This window comes from Micropterus salmoides, unplaced genomic scaffold (genome assembly GCF_014851395.1).
Source record: "Micropterus salmoides isolate LMB-PRFRI ecotype aquatic unplaced genomic scaffold, ASM1485139v1 Ms_hic_scaffold_3981, whole genome shotgun sequence".
Taxonomy (NCBI): Eukaryota; Metazoa; Chordata; class Actinopteri; order Centrarchiformes; family Centrarchidae; genus Micropterus; species Micropterus salmoides.
In genome coordinates this window covers 5,712-26,322 of record NW_024043352.1, presented here as the reverse complement: position 1 = coordinate 26,322, position 20,611 = coordinate 5,712, and the positions used below count along the sequence as shown (strand labels likewise).

General features: G+C 42.4%; 1 protein-coding gene and 1 pseudogene across 1 annotated transcript; one reads left to right on the top strand and one right to left on the bottom strand.

Moving 5' to 3' along the window:
* Nucleotides 1-760: 760 nt before the first annotated feature.
* Nucleotides 761-11,614, bottom strand: LOC119885371 (zinc finger protein 771-like). The gene is made up of 2 exons (XM_038695395.1): nt 11,202-11,614; nt 761-3,190 (listed from the first exon to the last, which is right to left on the bottom strand). Exons 1-2 carry the CDS (start codon nt 11,356-11,358, stop codon nt 1,818-1,820), a joined length of 1,530 nt encoding a protein of 509 aa, XP_038551323.1. The 5' UTR covers nt 11,359-11,614; the 3' UTR covers nt 761-1,817.
* Nucleotides 11,615-17,273: 5,659 nt separating this feature from the next.
* Nucleotides 17,274-19,846, top strand: LOC119885369 (annotated as a pseudogene).
* Nucleotides 19,847-20,611: the final 765 nt, after the last annotated feature.

Below are 20,611 nucleotides of genomic sequence, written 5' to 3'. Positions count from 1 at the left end.
ACCGCGGTCAGTGATCGTTTCCTCTGGCGGGATGAAGTCTGACGCTCTGCATGATCCATGATAAGATTAATGTCAATACAGCATGCTTTCAATATTTTAGAGACCACTCAAAATATCACAAATCATGCTTTTCGGGGAGCTGACGTCTTATTAGGGAAATGAAAATAAGTGCCCATAGGTTTGTGAATGTGCTGAAACGCCGGGCACACACACACACTGCAGCACGTGCCTTACTGTGAGCATGTGCAAACGTGTCCTCATAATCAAGTAATAAGATAAAATAATAAATAAAATATACGCAGTTAATTGGAATTTATCTTCCAATCATCTTAACAGGAGACCCGCACAGTACCTACTGAGCTGAACATGCACATGAGTATACAAGGATTTGAAATAATTTGACTGTGTTCTGGCCCGCCATATAATCACCATTGCAACACAAACCCTGAATAATGCACATGTAAATATCTGCATTGTTCTTTCTCTAACAGTCTTGTATTATTTTTCCTCTATTCTTATATAACTTGCATTTACCATTCCTTATTTATACATCTATTTATGTCATCTGTATGTCTGTCTTCCTGTAGCACCGTATCACCAAAGCAAATTCCTCTTATGTGTAAAACACTACTTGGCAATACCTGGCAAAAGCGCCTTCTGTTGATACAGATTAAAATGTACTGATACACACACCATTTTTAAAAGTTTTATTTTGAAAACCACAAATACAATGTTTTGTACATTTTGTTTGCATAAAATATAATAACAGCCAATAGCTTATGTAAACATGAAAACCATCCAAGTGTGCATTGTCATTTAAGATGTAATATTAATTGTTATCGGGCGTCAACGCTTTATAATGGCAGGAAAACACTGTTAATGACCTCAGAATCATAACACTGTTCATGTTTGCCTTCATTATCATTAAAGATGTAATATTTTATATAAGTAATGCAATTACCCCATGCATAATCATATAAACACAAATGAGTCTTTAGTTTCTGCAGGTTTCATCTAGTCAAATTTGAGACACCATCAATGAAATTTAAGACCTATCACGACATTAAAAAAAAAGAATAACTGAGTAAATAAATTTATTCAAATTAGGTTTGAGTGACGTCTACAAAACTGGCATTGGACATCAACAAGTAATTAAAAGTCCAGAACAAAAACAAAAAACAAGTTCTGTGTCTTTTTGGCGAGTTTATAAAACATACCCTACTGCTGATGGAGAAACTCAGGGGAGCAGACAGGCAGACAGAGAGAGGCGGGGAAAGTCCGTGTGTTGCAGTTATAGACCAGAGGTAAAGGTGTGTGTGAATGAGCGCAGGGAGAAGTTGATTTAAGTAGGGATTAAAACATGTTAATAAAAAAGTTGTAGTTAATTTCCATAGGGATTAAAACATGCTTTCACAGGGCGGTATAATGTAAAAAATTAAGATGGTATTTTGTTTGGGGTCATCAGTGATCATGTGAAATTTTAGTAGCTGCGCTCATTCATTAAGTAGCGGCAGTAGGCTTCAAATACGTTGCTATCAACTGTTTTTAACCAAGTTCTGTTTCTTTCAAGCAAGAGTTGATAAGGTTGCACTTTCGCACAGCTGAAGAATAAATCTGTTTTATATCTGTGGTACAACCCGAAAGAGACTGGCGGCAATAACACGACAGCTGCAAGCTGGTCTTTGTAGTCATAAAATAGTCAATTATATTTGGACTAGTGGAAGAAAAACTACAACATCACGAGAGGAAAAAACATTCTAAAGCACTGCAGGAGCAGTGAGCGGCAACGTAACCGGGCTCAGCGGTTTTTACGGACATCACAGCAGAGGCAAAGAGCAGTGATGAAGTACTTCTTCTTCCACCGTTTCCTCAACTGTATGGATTTTCATGTGTTTTCTCAGTTGGGATTTCCATGCAAATTTATTATCACAAACTGAACAACTGAATGGTTTCTCCCCTGTGTGAACACTCAAATGTTGATTAAGATTTTTCTTATGTCCAAATCCTTTTCCACAAATTGAACAAATATAGGGTTTCTCCCCAGTATGTACTCTCATGTGTTCGGTCAAATTGCCTCTACTCCTGAAACTTCCTTTACAAACTGAGCATGTGAAAGGTTTTTCTCCTGTATGAACTCTAAAATGTGTGGTCAAACCTGAGCTTTGTGCAAATCCTCTACCACAGACAGAACAACTGAAGGGTTTCTCTCCTGTGTGGGTTCTCATGTGCTTCACAAGATCTAGTCTGTGATTAAAAGTTTTTTTACAATCTGAGCAGCTGTAAGGTTTTCCTTCTGAATGAAGTCTCATATGAGACATTAAGGACTCCTTACAAAAATATCTTTTGTCACAAACTGGACATCTAAACTGTTTCTCTCCTGTTTGGAGTCCCTTGTGGCCAAAGCTTGCAGCATATTCAGAGGAGCAACTTGATGTTTTTCCATTATTATATTCCACATCACTTCCAGGTACTTCTTTGTTTTGCAGAGGGTTTAAACCTGACTGAGGTTCCCTGGTCTCCTCCCTATCATAACTGACACCAGTCTCAGGTTCAGAAGAGTCTGAAGTCTTGTCCCCAGCAGCTGGTTGTAAATGTCTATCTAGATCGGAGTTCCTGGCTGGTTCTGGTCCTCCACAGTCCTCTCCATCAGCTTCTGTTTCCATCTGTTCAGTGAGTCTTTGATGAAGCTGTGAGGACTGAGGTTTCTCTTCTTCATCTTCTTCACTCTTCACAGAGACAGGACTAAATGGGAACTTGATGATATCAGCCTCCTCCAGCCCTCGAAGCGGCTCTCCTTCCCAACTGGTCCGGGGTTCAGATGAGGGTAACATCTTGTCATCAGCAGCTGAATGTGAAGGTCTATCTGGATCCGAGTTCCTGGCTGGTTCTGGTCCTCCACAGTCCTCTCCATTAGCTTCTGTTTCCATCTGTTCAGTGAGTCTTTGATGAAGCTGTGAGGACTGAGGTTTCTCTTCATCGTCTTCTTCACTCTTCACAGGAGTGAATGTGAACTTGGTGATATCAGCATTCTCCAGCCCTCGAAGCTGCTCTCCCTCCTGAGTGGTGAAGAGTTCTTCCTGTTCCTCCTTAATGTGTGGGGGCTCTGGTGGGTCCTCCTGGTCCAGACTGGGGCTCGAGTCCTGCTGCTCAGGGGGAACCACGTCTTCACTCACCAGCAGCAGCTGGACGCCTGTGGAGAATAATTAAATACATACGTCTTAGTAAGGGTGTGGAAAATAATTGATTTTTAGATGCATCGTGATGCGGACTTGGGCGATTCTGAATCGATTGACAAATGTCAATAATCAATTATCTAGAAGTTAATTGATAACATAATGTTGACAGAACCAAATAAGCTCGGAACTCAAATGTGGAAGCTCCGCACCTTCTGTGCAGCACGGTAGCCCTTAGCTAGTGTCCTCTCCTCATTCTCAAAGGACAGGTGGCAGTAGGTGACGTGAAGCGAGCGGAGCAGAGGAAAACATAAGCGCTACGTTTCAGTTTGAAAGTAAATGTACAGTGCAGGTCACAGCGTGTCCGTTAATTAAAGTCTGTCTGCTTTCCAACTACTGAAGGCTGCGGTCTGGAAGCTGAGCAGGATGCTTTATGGCTGCTAGTTCAGGTTTGTTGTCATTCATCCACAAATCAAACACACAAATGAACGAAATGCCGTTTCTCAAGGCCCATGATGCTCAATACAAGATCACAATAATCAACTTACAAGAAACAAACATGTAATTACACTATACGAGACACAAAAAGGAACAGAAAGGTGGAGTGACGTGGTTTGGCTGGAACGTTGTAAAGTGCGAGATAAAAATAGCAGCAGAGGTCAGTGATAACGCTGTAATAATGTAATTATGCTACGTAATGTTGCATAGGTGATGCATCAAGATATCGAATCCAATCGTGAGACTAGTGAATATCCCTATGTCTTAGAAAACTAACTTCCTGGTAACATTTAAACTACTGACACCACTACTTTCTTAAACGTGTGGAGAAACGCTGCACATTTTGTACAACTTATTTGGAATTCAAACGAAAACTGCAAGCATATCATACAGAGTTTAGAATTGGTCTTTATATGTTTTTATGTTGTATGTTCATTTCTATTCTATACCTGGGGCCAATCAAGTGAAAGTTCAATGAACAAAGGGTTATCAAACTCATACATAAAAAAAACTTATTGAAGTCAAAAGTGAGAAAATGTGCCTTTTTCCTTCTCTACACAACAAACTGACTACACTGGTCACTTCCGTCAGCCGATTAGAACACTTTCAATGACTTTTTTGTAAAGCTATGAAAAATAAAAAATTAAATTAAAGCTGCAAGCAGCGTTGGGCGGGCCCTCGCACTTGTAGCGCATCGGGGTGTGAGCCGGCCGAGTTGCATATTCTGGAGCTCTGCCGGTGCTGCTGTGAATTTGCTACGCAGTTATGACGCCGCATGAAGGTGCTATATGTCATGTTCTTTCTTTACAACTGTCTGCATAGCTTATTCATATTGTGTAATGAATGAAAATAAATAGGCCTACTAGGCTCCTCTCTACTTTGACATTTAAGATTAGCTTGTTTGATCCACCTTCATACACATGAGACATTACTGTACAACTTGAGAAAGGTGAGTTGTTTTCTGCTCCAGCCTGCCTAAAAGAAAAGCGTTTTTGGGATTAAATGGACTTTATTAGCTGCTGCAGTGCAGGATGAACTCAGAATAGACCCATTTCTCACCTTATTATTCTAAATCATGCAACGAAGAAGAAGAAATGCATAATAAATCCTGGGACAAAATCTGTCCACAAATACTGTACAGCATGTAGTCTGATGAACAAGACTTGTGTTATAGCTGACTTGGGCAGTGAAATGTTTAATTTTTTTAATTCATGTGGTCATAGTTGTCCACAACTCAAATCAGAATATAAGAAGAAATGTTTTATACCACCTCAAGAAGGCTTCTTATCAGAAAGGTAGGAAGGTATTTCAAATGTACAACTGCAGTCCTGAAATCTAAGTAAAGTAATTTCCCTGACATTTGTGTTACTTTACTTTTAATAGATATTATATTTTGCCACGCCCATGTGCGAAACTTGTAGAATACGAAATTTTTCACCGGTTCTGACATGTTTGCAAATTTTGGTGAGTTTTCGAGTATGTTTAGGCCATGTCATTTGAGCCTACTTTGCAGCAGAAAAAAAAAAAAAAAAAAAAAAAGCAAATTCAATAGGGACCTCGCACGGTCGTGCTCGGGCCCTCATAATAATCCGAGCAAATTCAATAGGGACCTCGCACGGTCGTGCTCGGGCCCTAATAATAATCCGAGCAAATTCAATAGGGACCTCGCACGGTCGTGCTCGGGCCCTAATAATAATCCGAGCAAATTCAATAGGGACCTCGCACGGTCGTGCTCGGGCCCTAATAATAATCCGAGCAAATTCAATAGGGACCTCGCACGGTCGTGCTCGGGCCCTAATAATAATCCGAGCAAATTCAATAGGGACCTCGCACGGTCGTGCTCGGGCCCTAAAAAAATAAATAAAAATCTGAGCAAATTCTATAGGGACCGCGCACGGTCGTGCTCGGGCCCTAAATAGCAGTACTGCAGCATCTGTCCCCACACCACCAGGCTCGAGAATAGCTTCATCTCTCAGACCATTGAGCTCGTCACTATGTCACTTTACTGCACCTCACGGTCACTTTACCTTTATACTACTTTTACGGGTTTCTTGCAGTTTACATCTACGTACAGGGTTTCCGCTGCTTATTCCCGCCGCTGCTTCAGAATTGTATGAAATGTCGTAATTACACGACTCTGAAAAGGCTTTTAGTTTGACAGAATAGAATACAGAATATATAATATATATAATATTTAGAATATGCTGTCGTGGCACCAAAGGTGCAGTGAAAAATTTGGTTGCACCTACATTTTGTAGCGGTGCAACCAATGCAAGAAGTTAGTTGTGAGGAGTTAAAAATAACCTTAAACATCTCCAGCAGCAGTGGTGTAGTCTGTGAAATTGGCTAATGTAAATCACCAAAAGGGATATGAAACGAGCGCAAACTCAAACTACACACTGAAAGTCCCTATTGAATTTGCTCAGATTATATTTAGGGCCCGAGCACGACCGTGCGAGGTCCCTATTGAATTTGCTCGGATTATATTTAGGGCCCGAGCACGACCGTGCGAGGTCCCTATTGAATTTGCTCGGATTATATTTAGGGCCCGAGCACGACCGTGCGAGGTCCCTATTGAATTTGCTTTTTTTTTTTTTTTTTTTTTCTGCTGCAAAGTAGGCCCAACTGACATGGCCTAAACATACTCGAAAACTCACCAAAATTTGCAAACATGTCAGAACCGGTGAAAAATTTCGTATTCTACAAGTTTCGCACATGGGCGTGGCAAAATGTCGACTCGCATTAAGTGCGTTAAAGCGTCGTTGCATCCGGTGTAGGGCTGCAGCCCCCCTGCTGTCATGGTAACGTAACGCTACGCCGCATGTCATCTAACATTCGGCCGTTTCATATTTTCTGTTTATTTAACGGCCACGTCTGAGCGAGAAAACAGCTGACAGTAACATTACAACCAACAGCAGCACAGTCTGAGAGTCGTTTGAGTTGTTTTCTTTGCTCCACACTGATGCAGAAATCCATCTGATGATCATACTGCATTACTCAATAATGAAATAAAATCAGAAACATTTAAAAGCTTTAAGTAAAGTAGCCTAATTAATGTCGGTTATTGTCACAACATCAGTGACGTGGAAATTTGATTCATTTAAGATTTGCTGCTATTGTCATTATTCTAATGTGCTTCATCAGGATGATTAAATAAAATATCGATTTATTGATTAGACATGTTTTTGATATTTATTTTGGATAAATTGGTTTGTTAACTGAGTAATAGTAAAATGGGACTCATACTGACCAGATAACAGAAACCAGAGACTGTTGTGCCCTCATCGTTATAGAGACCTGTGGCCTGGACTACGAAAGGAGTTCAACCTACTCAGAGTTAACTCGGGGTCATCAGGCAAACTCAGACTGCCTACACTGGAGTTAAACGGTACTACGAAGGTGGATAAGATGTTGGTTAGTTGAGTTTGCGTTAACTCGGTGTTGGTGCACGTTCGCGTAAAAGCGGCGTGTTCGGCCGTGCAGGCAGTTTTTTGCAACGCCGCATGCTCCTTATTTCTCCAGAGGAACGCACGTTGGTAGTGTCAGGAAATTGTGAATGTAAAGACACGTTAACGGCTGAATCTAATGTCGTGGCGGACGACATGCACTCCCTGAAAAGTTATATTAAACTTTGCAATCGAATTTAGCAGTGAGGAAATACTTTAGCCCACAATCACCATCATGCACCTTAGAGACTTTGGATTGGACGTATTCACAACAGTGATTTTCCATTTTTTATTACATTAATTTCAGGAAATTTCCAATTTTTCTTCTTGTAAATTTCCTACTTTAATCTAGATTTTTTTTCCTTGGTTATTAACCCTCACATAATCCACACATAAAATAATCTAAATATGTGAAAACACTTTGGAGAATTCAGTTATAGACTACAGAAAGGATCCTGTTAATTAAGAATCCTCTCTAAAATCCCAGAGGCTGCAGGGCTCGCTGTCTGAACGTGATGCTGTTGTGTTCAGAACTTCATTGCAGCCGCAGTGGAACAAATCAGGATGAAATCTAAACATATTTTATGAAGCGGTGTGTATTCATTATCTAGTCACAAAGTAACAGAGGACTCCTATGCTAGTTTCAGTCCCTCCAAAAATCGATCATCTTGTTGAAAGTGCTGCAGGTTCGCTGCGAATGACACTCGACTCTGTAGCCCCTCTAAAAAAGAAAATTAAAGCAAATATCACGGAAACTTGAGAGGAATTGGCGTTCCACCAAACTGGAAAATTCTCGTTTAATTTGGCAAGATAGTCTTAAAACTTATAGGAAGGCCCTCCGTAATGCCAGAGCAGCGTACTACTCGTCATTAATAGAGGAAAATAGGAACAACCCAAAGTTTCTTTTCAGCACTGTAGCCAGGCTGACAGAGAGTCACAGCTCTATTGAGCCAAGTATTCCCATAGCTCTCAGTAGTTACGACTTCATGAGCTTCTTTAATGATAAAATTCTAGCTATTAGAGACAAAATTCACCAAGACCTGCCCTCAACTGGCACCAACTTATCTCTAAACTCAGGAACCTTAGAAACAGCTGTAGAACCAGATACATGTTTAGACTGTTTTGCTTCCCTCAATCTATACCAACTAACTTCAATAATTTCTTCATCTAAACCATCAACCTGCCTCTTAGACCCCATCCTGACTAGGCTGCTTAAAGATGTTTTACCCTTAGTCAGCACTTCTATACTAGATATGATCAATCTATCTTTATCAACAGGCTATGTACCACAGTACTTTAAAGTAGCTGTAATTAAACCTCTTCTGAAAAAGCCCAAACTTGATCCGGATGTTTTAGCCAACTATAGACCTATATCTAACCTTCCATTTCTCTCTAAGGTTCTGGAGAAAGCAGTTGCTAAACAGCTGTGTGACTTTCTACAGAGCAATAGTTTATTTGAGGATTTTCAGTCAGGATTTAGAGCTCATCATAGCACAGAGACAGCACTGGTGAAAATTACTAACAACCTCCTTATTGCATCAGACAAAGGACTTGTCTCTGTACTGGTTTTATTAGATCTTAGTGCTGCATTTGATACCATTGACCATCAGATCCTATTGCAGAGACTGGAACATTTCATTGGCATTAAAGGAACCGCTCTAAGCTGGTTTAAGTCCTATTTATCAGATCGATTTCAGTTTGTACATGTTAACGATGGGTCCTCCATGCATGCCAAAGTTAGTCATGGAGTTCCTCAAGGATCTGTCCTCGGACCAATCCTCTTCACTTTATATATGCTTCCTTTAGGCAATATTATCAGGAAACACTCCATAAACTTTCATTGTTATGCAGATGATACTCAGTTATATCTATCGATCAAGCCAGATGAAACTCATCAGTTAGCTAAACTTCAAATGTGCCTTCAGGATGTTAAAACCTGGATGACCTGTAATTTTCTCATGTTAAACTCAGATAAAACTGAAGTTATTGCTCCGGGGCCTAAGCACCTCCGTGACGCATTATCTAAAGATATAGTTTCCCTTGATGGCATCGCCTTGGCCTCCAGCACCACTGTGAGGAATCTTGGAGTTATCTTTGATCAGGACATGTCGTTTAAGTCTCACATTAAGCAAATTTCAAGGACCGCCTTTTTTCACCTACGTAATATTGCGAAAATCAGGAACATCCTGTCTAAAAATGATGCAGAAAAACTAGTCCATGCATTTGTTACTTCTAGGCTGGATTACTGCAATTCCTTATTATCAGGCTGCTCGAAAAAGTCCATTAAGACTCTTCAGCTGATCCAGAATGCTGCAGCACGTGTTCTGACAGGAACCAGGAAAAGAGATCACTTTTCTCCTGTTTTAGCTTCTTTGCATTGGCTTCCAGTAAAATCCAGAATAGAATTTAAAATCATTCTTCTCACCTACAAAGCTCTTAATGGTCAGGCACCATCTTATCTTAAAGAGCTCATAGTACCTTACTACCCCACCAGAGCACTGCACTCCCAGAATGCAGGGTTACTTGTGGTTCCTAGAGTCTCCAAAAGTAGACTAGGAGCCAGAGCGTTCAGCTGTCTAAAATGGGAATTGTTGGGCTTCTGTAAATAACATCACAGAGTACGGTCTAGACCTGCTCTTTTATGAAAAGCGCTGTGAGATAACTGTTGTTGTGATTTGGCGCTATATAAAAAAAAAATTTAATTGAATTAATATCTACTTCTCATCATTAACACTGAGTACAGATGTGGTGTGTAGTCCACGTGCAGGGTAACCTCAAGTTAACCACGAACAAAACCTGCCTGGAGCAGTTCAGAGATGCGGTGTAAATTGCCATGGCAACAGACCTCGGGTAACACCTTTCGTAGTACGGGTTAACCAGGAAGTTACACCCGACATCATAAAGTTAGTCCTGAAGTTACCTGGATAAGCCAGTAATATAACGAAAGTTTTTATATCCCTTTAGGTGATTTAAATTAGCCAATTTCACATAGACTACACCACTGCTGCTGGAGATGTTTAAGGTTATTTTAACTCCTTACAACTAACTTCTTGCATTGGTTGCACTGGCCTAAATGAAAAATCTAGGTGCACCGCTACAAAATGTAAAAAAAAAATTTTCACTGCACTTTTAGCGCCATGCTGTATAATGAGTAATAAACAACCTCGTAACAGGCAACTTTCTTTGCTGTAGAATACACAAAATTGTCGTTAGATTAATTGACTTGAAAAATAATCGGCTGCGATTGGTCTGTTGACTGAAGCGAGTGACATGCACATCCGTGAAAAAAAAGGCACCGATACAGCAAAGGTTAAATGGCAGCGAGCCAAACTCAAACCTTCCTGATCTTCTCCCAGTTCTCTTTTGTCTGACCTTCAGCTGCATTTCTCTCCGTGGCGAGTCCGACTGACTATGTTTTAAACAATTAGTGCATAGGCTCATCTGTATGGGCGGAGATACTGAGCACATCACACACACCTTCTCTGTTTTATTAAAACGTGCACAGTTATGTATTCGCACATGACGACATCGCGATTGCTGTTAGATTAATTGTGCAGTATAGATAAAGACATTTCCTCCATAAATTGGTGCAGAAAATGTCTCCAGAATGCAGGAAATTAAGTGTTTAAAACTCAAAATCTTCAGGGGAGGAGCCCCAGCCCCCCAATCGTATATTTTAATCACGAATATTTCTTTAAATAGTATTAAAAATATCTTCCAGCCTTGTTCTCGTGACCCCAATATTCTGGATTATCACGTCGCTTATGCTAAGTGTTTAATCACAACTTTAATCTGAGCCCTGAAATGTCCCCACCACTGTTCAACACAAAGGAACTCCTGCTGCATGTATTACTGAGTGCAGTGCTGCTTACTGGACGTCCCTCTGGGACGGGAGGACAAAAATCACAGTACTACAAAAAACCACGGTCCAACAGTAAAATGCAGCATTAATGCAGCAGGAATATTAATCCAGAAACATCAGATATAACAGAGAAACACTTACAGGAACATTTTACTGCACTGTGAGTACTTTTACTGCAGTAAAGGCAGTTTACAGTGAGAATAAGCAGTAAAGTGTACAAACCTGCTTCAGGCTTGAAAACAGCGTCCAGTAGTTTGCGTTGTCCACAAAGTTCCTCCTCGTACTCTGCTATCGTTCTTTCAAACAGCTCAAATATCTCTTCAGCAGCCGCACTTAGTCGCTGCTGGACAAAAGCTCTCAGCGTTTGGACTTTAGACATGTTTACAGCAGCTTTTCCTCCAGACACACTCCGTTACAGACACGCAGCTCACTTTGATAAAATACTGAGCTCCGGCTACTTCCTGCTAACAAGCTACTCTAACTTCATTAGCTGTTTCAGAAAGCAGGTTTAACAAACTCTGACCTGAAACTCTGAGTTTTCGGTTCCAGAACAGCTGATCAGAACCAGTTCACTCTGAGTATGTTGAGCCTGATGGAAGCACGTGCGTGGCGATGAAACAAAGCCTCATCAATGGCGCTCCGAGACCACGATTCTTCTTCTTCTTCTATTTCTGGCGACTTGTACCCAGATGGAGCAGCATTATCGCCACCTACTGTCTTGACTGCAGCACTCACAAGTTCCAGATGGATGTTTTCCAACAAGGTGCAGAGATGCATTTAACTTTGTGTGACCCAGTTCTGCTGAATTGACTGTTCCTCCTCACTTTCTGCTGAATCTAAATATCTTCCTTTATTTCTATTATCCCATAAACTCTGCGCTGCATCTTAACTTTGCTTTGATCTCCTCTTTGCTAACTGGTCCTGCCGCCTCTGCCTGATTTACTTTCTACCTGTTTTTAGCTAATGTGTGCCGGGACCCATAGAAACTGAACATCGGTCCCCAGACTACTCACTCTGTATAAAGATATCAATATTTCAAACAATATATCCTCCCTACATTTTGACATTGTACTTTTGAGACGACCCAGAGCTGCGCTTGAATCTGAACAAATGATCATTCTCATTGGTTTGACTTCCTCTATCCGCTGTAGTGCAAACAAGACCTCCGTCATTTCTGCTGCAGACACCGATAAATGGCAGGTTCGTCTTTCAAACACCTTAATTTTTGCTCAACAGACTTATTATAAACTAATGAGTCAGAAAGTTCATCCATCCAGAGTTTCATCTTCAGTCTGATGAAGGTGAAGTTTCTGCAGGTTCCTTCCTCAGTCTGATCTTCTTCCTCTCTCTGGTTGTTCATCTTCGTCAGTGCTGAAGATGATACTGTCACGCTTCAGATAAGACCCAGGAATAGACTGGAGACAAAAGCTGGTTCTCAGAGATTTATTGAGTCAAGGAGCTGGCGGTGGCTGCGGGGATCGGGGCAGGCAGAGCTGGCAGGCGAGGAAGCTGATGGGGTCCAGGCAGAGAGGCGGACGGGTAACTGGCAGGAGAGTGAGATCCAGGAGGCGGGGAAGGTGAGTTGGTCACAGACGGGTCCGGTAGAGATCCTGAGCACAAGAAAAACAGGTTAGTTGTCAGCTTAACAAACAGAGTACAGGTATAGTTCCTGTAATGGGAATTCCAAACATATTGCATGTAACCCTGGACTCACAGAGACTCATCTGAATCTGTGTAAACGTAACAGTCAAATATTTCTGTTCTCTGTGGTATCCAGACTTCAGGGACAACGTGTCTCTGTGGGATGATAAGATTGACCCTAAAACTGGATAAATAACAGGCTCACGGAGCTCTGCTCACTCATTCCAGCACACATGTACACGGCGTATTTGTTTTGCTGTGAGTCCTTCTGCAGAAGACTTGAATAAATTTCACAAAAAGACAAGTGTTTGCCTGAGCTGTTTATTTAAACACGCAATTCCCACCACATTCCTAACCAAACGAGCTGGTAGCCAAGACAAAAGGGTCCAAAACCAAAACTGCAGCCACACCCAGGGGGAAAAAAACACACAAACACAAGGCAGTCTTCCACAAGTCAGGGTTAGGTCGCAGCAGGGGGGGCGTGACAGATCCAGTGGAGAAGGACGCCGACCGGTGACCTGGAGACGTGTGTTCAAACCTCGGCTCTGCTTGAGGTACATGACAAACCTTCAAACTGAACTACAAAAACAAAACTCCAAACAAACAAACAGCAGGTAAGGTCATTTATATTTCCTCATGTGGCAGACGCTTTTATCCAAAGCGACTTACATTTGAGGAACAACATACAAGCATCAACAGAGCATCAACTACAGATCTACAACTGACAAAACATGCTAGTAAGAGCAGCAATACATACTAGTGAGAGCTCACAGTACATATCACATCAATGGGGTAAATACCGAGGGAAGGAAGTAAGAGTTAACAAAAAGTGCAATCAATACAAGATCATTGTAGGGGATAGAAGAAGAAGAGCACAGGAAGTGCATGTTAGAGGTTAGGAGTTAGAGGTGTTATCAGAGGAAGAAGACGCCCCTGCTCTGATGGCGTGCGGTAGCTCGTTCCACCATCATGGTGTCACAGATGAGAACAGGGACTGGGATTGCTTTGTGTGAAGGGATGGCAGAGCCAGGCGGCGTTCGTTGGAGGAGCGTAGCGGCAGAGAAGGAACGTAAGTTTGTATTATGGAGTGTAGGTAGATGGTGCAGACCCAGTAGTCACTCTGTATGCAGCATTAGTGACTTGAATTTGATTCTGGAGGCCACGGGGAGCCAGTGGAGGTCACTGAGTAATGGAGGGACATGAGTCCTTTTGGGCTGATCAAAAACCAGACGCGCTGCTGCGTTCTGAAACATTTGTAAGGGTTTCACTGCACAAGCTGGAAGACCTGCTAGGAGGGCAGAGAGATAACCACGGCCTGTACCAGAAGCTGGGTGGCGTACTGAGTGAGGTAGGGCCTGATTTTTCTGTGAAATGTGGTTTGAAATGAAGGTGACTGTTGTTCTGAATGCACCAGGACACCAGTGCTGGTGCATTCAGAACAACAGTCACCTTCATGGTCAATCTCCCACCTGAGATGAGTGTATAAAAAACAACAAGCGATACATTCATCCATCGTCAACTGCTTGTCCTGTGTACAGGGTCCTGTGTACCTTCTTGCTGTGAGGCGACAGTGCTAACCATTGCACCACTGTGCTGCCCAACAAGTGATACACTGTAAAAAAAACACAAAACAAAAGAAAACGCGATACACTGTAAAAAAGAAAGACAAAGAACAAAAGTAACCAGGTTACAGAAGTGATTCCGTCAGAGAGACAACACAAGGAATGTATGACACACCTGTTGTAGAGTAGTACATGTTAGCAGAAATGTTCCTTGTCGTTGCCTTCAGTCAGTCAGACTGCATGCTTTGATAAAAGTCACCATAATCTCTGTTTTTAGCACAGGCAGGGACATTTTGGCACATTTATAAAAAGAACGTCTCTCACCAAGTACGATTTGGTTCCTTCATTTGTACCAAAGAGCTGATAAAAGGAATCGGACCATTGAATGTAACATTACTATTTGAAAATGAATTACCTGTTTGACGCCCCCTGTGTAAGAGGTATGATATGGTGGTGAGCTGTGGTTCAGGACAAACTCAGCTAAGCAGTTTTCTCTTTATAAACAGCAACAGCTCTGGAATAACTTTACGAAACTCAGATGCAAAATCTGCTCTTTGCACACTAATACAGATAATCTGCATGTTTCCTTGTGTACTTTGAGTCACATTCACAGTAAAAACAACAACTGAAGTCAAAACTTAAGAGGTACCAACAAACCAAGCCTCTCTCTGCTTCAGATAAAGGTTTGTTAACTTGTCATCAGCTGTGGAACGAAGGAAAACCAATTTTCAGGTCTCTGTTTGCTGCCAGCTGCTGGTAGAGAGGGGGAGGATTGAAAGAGGAGCAGAGAGGAGGGTGGAGGAGCAATAGAGGAGGAGATGTAGAATAAACTGGTGACTCTTAACAGTAACAGTAAGTAACTAGCTTATCCCTGAAGGTTATCCAGAGCATGTTCACTCTGAAAAACAGAGCGCTTTCTGAGTTAAGCAACTAATTATCTTAAAGTGGTGTGAAACAGGCTTTGAGGTACGTTTCCTCTCTTTAGTGGGTGATAATGGCGCATAGATAAAATGCCTGCCTTTGGTGTGGGAGACCTGGGTTTAATTCCCACTGTGACCCATCCACCATTGTGTCCCTGAGCAAGACACTTAACCCCTCGTTGCTCCAGAAGCAAGCGACCTCTGACATGAATAACAATTGTAAGTCGCTTTGCATAAAAGCGTCAGTTAAATGTAATGTTAAGCCATAACCCTGACCAAGTAGTTTTGTTTCCTAACCAAATTGTAGTTTTATTTTGAAAGTATAATCCCTGTTGCATTTTGTTGCTAACTTGACCGCAGAGCCCTACCTGTCGAAAAAAGTCAGTAAAGGGTGTTGAACAATCGTGTATATATGACAAGTTGGGAGTGAGAATGTGTTGGTCTGCCATGCCAGACGGTTCTCATCTCAGGGCATCAAATACCAAAGCTTTCAGAAAAAGTGACAAAGCATAGTTATTTGATCTAATATTCACCTCACACAGAAGCTAAAGGCTATGTTTAGCGTCTGTGTGAGATGAATGATTTGTGTTTCCTCTCCAGGTGAAAGTGGATGTGAGTTGAGCAGCATGAGTCAGTGTGAGGACAGAGAGGAGGGAGTCCCTCCCTCTAAAAGCACTCTGTGTGGGGAACATGACAGCCAGACCAAAGCTCAGAGGTGAGATGAGGATCTCTAACTGTCCAGGACTCAAATCACTCCACCATCATTATTCACTCTCAAAGCTCTGTGTGTGTTGTGTTGAAGCCCAGAGCAGCAGCAGGGACCAGACTCTGCTGGACCTGGACCTGGACCTGAGCCCAGCTGTGTGTCCTTCAAGAGTGACGAGTCCATGCACACACCACTAATTTTCAAAGGATCACTTACAGAGTAAGTCAACATCAAGTAACTTCATAATGTCACCAACATTACAGAACATTTGGAGGAACAAATTCCTTCCTTATTAACAAGAAGCACAGGATTTGAAACTTCCCATTACTTTCTCATTGGCTTATTTGAACAAGAATCAAGGACTATGGCCAATTGCTGTCTGAGTGGCAGCAGCAGCGATATGTCAGTAAAACAAGAGGAATAATCTCAGTGTGATCCACCTCCACATGTTCACTCTCAAAGAAAGCATTCTACTAAAAACACATTCTGCTCTTCAGAAAGTAGTCTAAGCGTCGCGAGGACCAGTCTGGCGTGCTGGTTGTCATGGATAGCGAGGGCTCATCGACTAAACTACATGAAAAGTTTTAGGGCCAACTTGAACAGCAAATGCTGTTTTTTAACAGAGAAGTCAGCTAACAGTCGACGCTGCAGCAAATACAAGTCACTTCTATTTCACCTTGTGTTTGTTGGTTTGTGTAACAGCTGAAATAACTTCTGGAGAGAATGCTAACACTATGCAGACCATTTACAAAAGCAATAGAGAGGTCCAGACCTCAGTGGTAGCTACAGCGGTGCATGTTCTGAATATGTCACAGTGAGCTTTACAGCCAACACACGTCTAATTTTCCACGTCAGCATTCAGTGTCTTTCACAGCATAGAATTCATGAAAGTTGTTACATTTCAGTTTGGGCAGACTCAGATGTGGACAGTGAAGACAACAGTAGTAGTGTAAATAAAAATCCTTAATGAACAAACAGCTGATGATGACAGGAGGCAGGCAGGTTGGAGATTCCAAGGTATGGCAGGTATTTGCAGAGGTGGCTTGAGGTGAGTGGTGAACAAAAGGCACAGGAATCCTGCAGCACAAGAAAACTCATCTAAGCAAAAAAGCACTAGGCAACGATGAAGTATCCAGGGCATTAAAAAGCAACGCCGCGTTTGTAGTAGGAATGTGTTGACTAGGCTTAACGTGACAGAGTGGCAGGAAAACACGGGAATTAAAGAAGGAAGTAGATGAGGTGATTGGATTCAGGTGACTTGATATGCCAGATGCCTAGAATGGTAATCCACATTCTCCTCCGCATGGGAGGTGGAGAACAAGGAAACAGAAAAAAATAACTACCGGCTGCTGCAAAGGGAATTATTTTTCGTGGGAATTTTTATTAAACCTGTGTGTTTATTTTTTATCATCGTTATTCTTTCCATACATTTATATTGTCACATGTGAAGCTGCCCAGTATAACCAGTCTTCAGCTCTTGGCTTCAGTTGAACATTTTCTCCACACACACGTTCTGACTGTTGAGCAGCTCCAAAGCGACTGCCTTTACCTTGTGTCTGTCTCTGTGTGGACAGACATAATGTGAGCTAACTCTTCATGATTCCTCCACAGAGTCCACCAGGAGAGCTCAGAGGTTCCCAGTGGTCAGTCTGCCCAGCAGCATCAAACACACCTGGACTCCATATTTATGGTCTGTACATGTACAACAACTACTTTTCCATCTATTCTGTTCACAATAATCTCCACGCTGCACTTTTTAGACCAGTGGATTGTCAGTCTGTCCAACATGGATCTGATGTTTGGTTCCATGATTTGACTTTGATTGTGTCCTTCATATAATATTCTGTTCCAGCTGCTGGAGGAGAACATTGTCACTTTTGTGAAGAACGAGCTGAAGAAGATCCAGAAGGGTCTGAGTTCAGATTACCCAGAATGCTTAGAGAGTCAGAGGGAGGATGAGGAGGTGTTGGACGGTGAGGAGGAAGAGCAGAGGAGGAGCAGCAGAGAGGCATTTCTGAAGATCACACTGCACTTCCTGAGGAGAATGAAGCAGGAGGAGCTGGCTGAGCGTCTGCAGAGCAGTAAGAGGATTTCTCTAAAGATTTAAGCTGCTGGATAAACGGGACATTTACTGATGGCTCAACAGATGGAGGGAAACATGGTTAGATAAGGAAATGAAACTGTCACATGGACTTTATCAATCACTGATTGATCTGTTTTGTTGTGTCTTCATTCAGGAAGTCATTCTGCAGTCTGTCAGCGTAAATTTAAATCTAAGCTGAAGAAGAAGTTCCAGTGTGTGTTTGAGGGGATTGCTAAAGCAGGAAACCCAACCCTTCTGAACCAGATCTACACAGAGCTCTACATCACAGAGGGAGGGACTGCAGAGGTCAATGATGAACATGAGGTCAGACAGATTGAAACAGCATCCAGGAAACCAGCCAGACCAGAAACAACCATCAGACAAGAAGACATCTTTAAACCCTCACCTGGAAGAGATGAACCAATCAGAACAGTGATGACAAAGGGAGTGGCTGGCATTGGGAAAACAGTCTTAACACAGAAGTTCACTCTGGACTGGGCTGAAGACAAAGCCAACCAGGACATACAGTTCACATTTCCATTCACTTTCAGAGAGCTGAATGTGCTGAAAGAGGAAAAGTACAGCTTGGTGGAACTTGTTCATCACTTCTTTCCTGAAACCAAAGAAGCAGGAATCTGCAGCTTTGAAGAGTTCCAGGTTGTGTTCATCTTTGACGGTCTGGATGAGTGTCGACTTCCTCTGGACTTCCACAACAATGAGGTCCTGACTGATGTCACAGAGTCCACCTCAGTGGATGTGCTGCTGACAAACCTCATCAGGGGGAACCTGCTTCCCTCTGCTCGCCTCTGGATAACCACACGACCTGCAGTAGCCAATCAGATCCCTCCTGGGTGTGTTGACGTGGTGACAGAGGTCAGAGGGTTCACTGACCCACAGAAGGAGGAGTACTTCAGGAAGAGGTTCAGAGATGAGGAGCAGGCCAGCAGAATCATTCCCACATCAAGACATCACGAAGCCTCCACATCATGTGCCACATCCCAGTCTTCTGCTGGATCACTGCTACAGTTCTGGAGGAGGTGTTGGAGACCAGAGAGGGAGGAGAGCTGCCCAAGACCCTGACTGAGATGTACATCCTCTTCCTGGTGGTTCAGTCCAAACTGAAGAACGTCAAGTATGATGGAGGAGCTGAGACAGATCCACACTGGAGTCCAGACAGCAGGAAGATGATTGAGTCTCTGGGAAAACTGGCTTTTGAGCAGCTGCAGAAAGGCAACCTGATCTTCTATGAATCAGACCTGACAGAGTGTGGCATCGATATCACGGCAGCCTCAGTGTACTCAGGAGTGTTCACACAGATCTTTAAAGAGGAGAGAGGGCTGTACCAGGACAAGGTGTTCTGCTTCGTCCATCTGAGTGTTCAGGAGTTTCTGGCTGCTCTTCATGTCCATCTGACCTTCATCAGCTCTGGTGTCAACCTGCTGGCAGAAGAACAATCAACCTCCCGGTGGTCTAAACTGTTTGGAGACAAATCAAAATATCTCTACCAGAGTGCTGTGGACAAGGCCTTACAGAGTCCAAATGGACACCTGGACTTGTTCTTTCGCTTCCTCCTGGGACTTTCACTGCAGACCAATCAGAATCTTCTACGAGGCCTGCAGACACAGACAGGAAGTGGCTCAGAAACCAACCAGGTAGCAGTCGAGTACATCAAGAAGAAGATCGAAGAGACTCCCTCTGCAGAGAAAATCATCAATTTGTTCCACTGTCTGAATGAACTGAAGGATGGTTCTCTAGTGGATCAGATCCAACAGTCCCTGAGTTCAGGAAGTCTCTCCACAGATGAACTCTCTCCTGCTCAGTGGTCAGCTCTGATCTTCATCTTACTGTCATCAGAAAAAGATCTGGACGTGTTTGACCTGAAGAAATACTCTGCTTCAGAGGAGGCTCTTCTGAGGCTGCTGCCAGTGGTCAAAACCTCCAAGAAAGCTCTGTAAGTGGGATTAATTCATCATTCAAAACTTAAAAAATAAAAAAAAAACTTTTACTACTGTCTCTCCAGACTGAGTGGCTGTAACCTCTCAGAGAGAAGCTGTGAAGCTCTGTCCACAGTTCTCAGCTCCCAGTCCTCTAGTCTGAGAGAGCTGGACTTGAGTAACAACAACCTGCAGGATTCAGGAGTAAAGCAGCTGTCCGTTGGACTGGAGAGTCCACACTGTACACTAAAAATGCTCAGGTCAGGATTCCGTAAGCCCGTTCAACTGATGACTATTGAAAATGTTATGTTTTCTTATTCTTTATTTTTTAAGTCACATTTTTGTTTTGTTTGTGCTAAAAGTTAATGTCTTGGTCCTCTGACTTTTCGTCTAGCGCCATCATCAGGTCAACAATTTAATTTGTCCAATACTTTGGTATATGACCAAATACCTGCAGAACTAATGACATTCATCAGCCTCAGTTTTACTTTATGTTTACTTTTAATTACTAAATTAGCAACTGACATTTTACCTGCCAAACGTTAATGCTAAATGTGAACAGTCTAGATTTAACTATGTATTTGGAGACAGTTTACTCCTGTATCTAACCAGCACAGCAGGTTCCTCAGATGATCTGCCATGTGTGTTGTTTTTTGTGTTTTCAGGCTGTCAGGCTGTCTGATTACAGAGGAAGGCTGTGTTTCTCTGGCCATTCCTCCCATCTGAGAGAGCTGGACCTGAGCTACAATCATCCAGGAGACTCAGGAGTGAAGCTGCTGTCTGGAG